The following is a 5,624-nucleotide window of genomic DNA, read 5'->3' on the forward strand; positions in this document are numbered from 1 at the left end:
GTGGGTGGTGATGACTAGCTGCCTTCCCTCTAGTCTTACACTGCTAAATTAGGGACGGCTAGCGCAGATAGCCCTCGTGTAGCTTTGTGCGAAATTCCAAAAAACAAACAAAACAAACAAACAAACCGATGTCTTCAACATTCATCTGTTCTGTTTTACGGCCAAAAAAGTAAGTGTCAAAACTCAACAAGTTTAGTTTATCTTTTTATAACTCGGCTAATATTCCTCCTCTTGTGTTAACTTTATTGAACTTAATTTATGTTAACTCAGATGTTCTTCCTCCATTTATGTTAACTCAGATGTTCTTCCTCCATTTATGTTAACTCAGCTGTTCTTCCTCCATTTATGTTAACTCAGCTGTTCTTCCTCCTCTTGTGTTAACTCAGATGTTCTTTCTCCTCTTGTGTTAACTCAGATGTTCTTTCTCCTCTTGTGTTAACTTAGCTGTTATTTTCAGTCGACTTTATCAGCTCACTAGTTATTTCTTTGTTGTTGTTTTTTGGTCCAATTGGTTTTTGTTTTATCATGGCCATTGATTTTTAGTGTAATAGATGATTGTGACTATGTTTCTTAATTGGTTCCCATGTAACCCTACATTTGTGAATGTTTCATCAATCAGTGTTACAAAGTTTCTTCCATTTTAGCACTACGTGTTTATCGCTCCTATCTTATCTATTTCCTATCAGTTTCTTTTTTTGTAAACTGTTCCTTATTTATATCTTACTATAAAGATGATCCACTATGTGTGTTAACACCCATCAACCACAGTTGGCTGGCTCGATTACCGTATTTTTGTATGGTAATTGGAAACTTTCCGACACTGTACATGGATTATTTTGTTTTTTGAATTTTTATCCGAGAAGGGGAATAAAAACACAAAAATAAGGGAGCATTTCCACTTTTTAATATGCTTTTGACTTTGAATTTAAAGACACAAGTACCTAGTCAGCTAAATAAGTCAATTATTACCTTCCATAAAGGAGTTTATGCAATTTGCACCTAATGAGGTCATTAGAGATTTAATAACAGAAGAAAGAGGGAAGGGAAAATTATCTACTGTTGTCCTTTATACAATGTTTGTTTCCTTAACCGAGACTCTCAGCTTGAATTTATAAAGCAGAGTTGTCCGTCTTTCTGTCTCTATGGTGTCTTAACGTCACAAGCTGTAGTGAGGAATTGGAGGAGCTCTCACAGATCAAGTTTAAATTTTGATTAATAGGAAGGACGGCTCGAGTTGGTAGCCATTTAAGTATTCCAATTTTTACCAAAGAAAATGACGTTTAATGCCCCGCGTAGCAAGGGTACCTTTGCTGATCGTCCGTATTCAATAGACTTGCATGGCGAAAGTCGCAACGTACTCCGTTACGCCATTGCTGTGAAGCAACGAAATAAATATCGTGCGAGGTACACACACATTTGCTAGTAAAATTATAGTTTACAGTGTTCTTGTACACATTAGTTTTTATGGCATGATTTTTTATTGCACAAAATGATGTTGCATACATAATTAGACGTTTTGTTTTCGATGTGGTTTAGAGCAAGCAAATAAAGCATCAATATCATATTTATTATAAAAAAGTTCTTACTTAAATAATACATAAAGATTAATTGTGGCACAGCGGAAAGTCTGAAGGTTTACAACGCTAGAAACCGGGTTTCGATACCCTTGGTGGGCACAGCACCGAGAGTCCATTCTTTAGTTTTGAGCTTAACTACAAACAAAGAAGTTCTCCAAGTGATTGATATTGAGTATTGGCTAGTTTCGTTTTAAAACTTTCGGGTTATTCTACCGTACTGACTTCCTTACGTATCAAGACCAGTGACATCTTCTATTATAAAAAAGAACCTTTAGAGGAAATATGATGACATCCAGTCGAGCCCACACCTGTTTCTTGGTAAGTAAATGCTGCACAATGGGTTATCTGTGCTATGCCCATCGCATGGATCGAACTTCGAATTTTAGCACATAAGCCTTCGAGCATACCGTTGAGCCACCGGCGGGGCAATACTATAATAAAATACTCAAGTTAGTTATATATCTATTCTGATGTTAACCAGAGATTTGTGTTTCTGAGAATGGAGAACTCTTTACTTAAAAAAAATCAACATACCTCAAGAGGTTTTCTTTTCGTCAAGTATTCAAGCATCCCGGACCTCCGCAATGAACTTATCTTTCATAAGATATACGAGAAAAAAAAGTTTACTACGCGTCAACTGACAAGAACAAACTCCCAACTTGGGTGCCAAATCAGGAATTGGGCCACTTTTCTAAGTGCTTCGAAGTTCTGAAGTGGGTCCGCTTCCGCTAATTATTAAAGTAGCCACTTCCGCTAATGATACCAAAGATCTTAGTGAAGGAAAATCAGGCACGTTCTTTCTTACAAGCACACGTATAAGCGATTAAGGGGCCGTTTTTGTTTTGTTTCCACAACTGTAATGTTTCTCTTCTTTCTTCACTAAGAAATTTGTAGCCTGAATCAAAAAGATTCCATAATTAATGCAGTTTATAAAGTTGTATTTTCATTACTACTGTGACTAATCTTGTTATAATGTCTCATCTGACTTTTTTAACTAATAAGGTTTCGTGCTTTACAGACTCAGCTGCTTGACGCAGAACTAGAAATTAGTTCGCATATACTGCTATGCATGGCTTCTCTCGTGCGTCCTGAAAAGTTTTCTGACACGAAAGAGAAAGATGGTTGTGAAATTCTATTTTTACACACCACTGATTTCGAAACCAAAATGGACAACTTACTAGGAATGTGGTTTAAAAACAAACACATCTGTGGTTAATTTAATTTTTATAACAAATTTTAGGCCTAAAGTATTTATCGTTTCTCAAGCAGGAGAAACAGTTTCAATTCCTGTTTTGCTACGTCTTTGAAACGAATCAAAGACGGGATCACTAAATGTACGCCAGTTCATGACATTTCTTAATATATAGTCGGATCTATAACTCATTTGAAAAAAAAAATCACTTTTTTTATCTCGGCATCATTTAGAATTGTAAAAAAGTCAGATTTGCAGATGTCATCTGTTAACTACACAAATCTAAACCCCCTTATTCCAAATATATATTACTCTCGAAAATCTTAACACTCGTGTTCCATGAAGGTTCGAGAAGGAAGTGGCGTGATACAAGCGTCACATGACCTGCGTTGTCGTAACACTGCCCCTTCCTTAATATTGTTCGTCCCAAACAATAGCATCCTACATTAAACCAATAACAATTAATAATAACTTAATTAAATGTACAGAATTACAAACACAAAATTACAATTCAACAAAGTCTCTTAATTTTACGTGATGTATCTTCTTCCGTACTGGTCTCAGTCTCGTTGGCTTCTGCTTCCTATGGGGTTCATCTGCTTCATCAGGAAATATCCTATCGTCGATAACAGTCACATCAGTGGTAGTAACTTCATCAAGAGCTTCACCGTTTCCCTTCTCAAAACTGAGTAGAGTTTCTTCTTCGACAGTGGCTTTTTCAGGTGACACTTCTTCAGCAGTGTCATTTGTTCCTTTGTTCACTTTGTCCCAACTGAAATGTCCTGGACCGTGATAACGCCAAAGCCTGTTGGCATGCGCCACTTTTGGCTTGCTTCGCCGACCACATTTGATTCGGAAAGTCACGTCTGAGAGACGATCCACTATGTCATATGGGCCTTCCCATGGAGAAGACAACTTAGGAGACTTCGCTCTGGTCTTCCTGGGATTGTACAACCACACCTTGTCTCCTTTGAAAACGTCTGCTGATTCGATGAAGTTACTTATGATAAGAGATCTACTGAAGTCAGCTTTGAACCGTTTGAACGCACTTGAGGATACACTCCAGCAAAGTTGATGTTTGGTCGGGAACTTCGGTTGCCAGTGGATCTGTTAACAGGACGCCCACCTTGTGAAGAGTTGCCTGAAAATGTGTCACCTACGACAGAGATTTTATTGGATAGGTATGAGGCGTGATGTGGAAAAATGGTGCAGGACATGCAGTACATGTAGTGATAAAAGGGGATCCAAGCATAAGGGACGCCCACCTTATGAAGAGTTGCCTGAGAATGTGTCAGAGTTTGTGAAAGTGTTATCGGAAAGGATGGATGATATCCACCAGATGTGGAAGAATGGTGCAGGACATGCAGTACATGTTGTGCTAAAAGGGGACCCAAGCATAAGGGACGTGCTCCAATGAAGTTATATCAATTTGGCATACCAATGGAAAGAGTAGCCGTTGACATTGCTGGTCCTCTGCCCCAAACTCATGCTGGAAACAAGTACATTTGTGTGGTGATGGATTATTTCACCAAGTGGCCTGAGGCATATGCAATACCAAATCAGGAAGCTACAAGTGTAGCTTCGCTTTTAGTGATTTCTTCTTCAGATTTGGTATGCCATACGAACTGCATTCAGATCAAGGCCGTAACTTTGAATCAGCTGTGTTCCATGAATGCGGCAAATTATTTGGCATACGAAAGACCAGGACAACGCCACTTCACCCACAGTCCGATGGGATGGTAGAAAAGTACAATTGGACACTTGGACAGGAATTGGCAAAGTTTTGTAATAGCCGCCAAGATGACTGGGATGTCTTACTCCCTCCACTGTTGATGGCCTATAGGACAGCAGAGCATGAAACCACTATTGCCTCATACCTATCCAGTAAAATCTCTGTCGTAGGTGACTCAATGTCTTCTTAGCTCCAAGATGTCCTCCTGTTAAACTGTCATGGGATTGACGCAGCACAACTTCCCGTAACTTTCTCGGTATAACTATTTGCCAAGTCGTCACTTTCCCATCTCCGGACAAGACTGCCATCTTCAAGCTTCAACTGGTCCCATTGTGCCCAATAGTTTTTTGTCACAGGGCTTAAGCTAGACACCTTCTCCCAAGCAGAGCGCAAAACACTTACTTGTAGGAAATCAATTATTGGCGTTAAATAATGGTCTTTCTCCTGCTCTGCTTTAACATCTATACCTGGTTCTATTTCACCATCATCAGCCCCTTTAGTCACTTTGACTTCAGCTTGATGTCACCTGGTTAATTCAACGTCTCTTTTGCAGCAATGTCTGCAGTCATTTTTTGCAGGGTCTTTGACTCAGTCCGTCTGCATTTCCATGAGATTTTCCTTCTCTGTATTCAGTATCATAAGTATACTGGTCTATCTTTCTGATCCAACGTGCCAGTTGTCCCTCTGTGTTTTTTAATGATCTTAACCAGCGTAATGAAACATGGTCTGTCCTGATGGTAAACCTGGCTCCATATAGGTAAGGATGGAAATATGTCAGACTCTTTACTATAGCAAGGAGTTTCCTCCATGTTACGCAGTAGTTCATCTCTGGTCTACTCAGGACCCAACTGAAGTAGGCCACCACATGTTTGTTTTCGCCCACTTTCTGAGACAACACTCCTCGAATTCCAACATTACTAGCATTACAATCCAGTATGTGTGGCAGTGAGGGATTTGGAAGCTTTAAAAGTGGAGCTGAGGCCAATTTTTCATTCAATGTCTTAAACGCATGCTGGCAAGAAACTGTCTGTTCGAACTTCTGGCCTTTTTTGTTAAATCATGTAGTGGAGCAGCTATAGCTGCAAAGTCCTTCACAAATTTCCGGTAATAGGTACAGAGTCCG

At 39.3% G+C, this 5,624-nt stretch overlaps 2 protein-coding genes across 2 annotated transcripts in view; one reads left to right on the forward strand and one right to left on the reverse strand.

The window, feature by feature from the left end:
• LOC106468623 (cytosolic 5'-nucleotidase 3-like) overlaps nt 1–2,987 on the reverse strand; it is a 67,568-nt gene extending 64,581 nt beyond the window's left edge. The window contains exon 1 of the mRNA XM_013929053.2: nt 2,112–2,987. Coding sequence (XP_013784507.2) covers nt 2,112–2,147 — 36 coding nt within the window. The 5' untranslated portion in view covers nt 2,148–2,987. The remainder of the gene's footprint in view (nt 1–2,111) is intronic.
• The window catches only part of LOC106468622 (BMP-binding endothelial regulator protein-like), a 103,448-nt gene that overhangs the window by 27,825 nt on the left and 69,999 nt on the right, over nt 1–5,624 (forward strand). The window lies entirely within an intron of this gene.

This window comes from Limulus polyphemus, unplaced genomic scaffold, assembly GCF_000517525.1.
Source record: "Limulus polyphemus unplaced genomic scaffold, Limulus_polyphemus-2.1.2 Scaffold3083, whole genome shotgun sequence".
Taxonomy (NCBI): domain Eukaryota; kingdom Metazoa; phylum Arthropoda; class Merostomata; order Xiphosura; family Limulidae; genus Limulus; species Limulus polyphemus.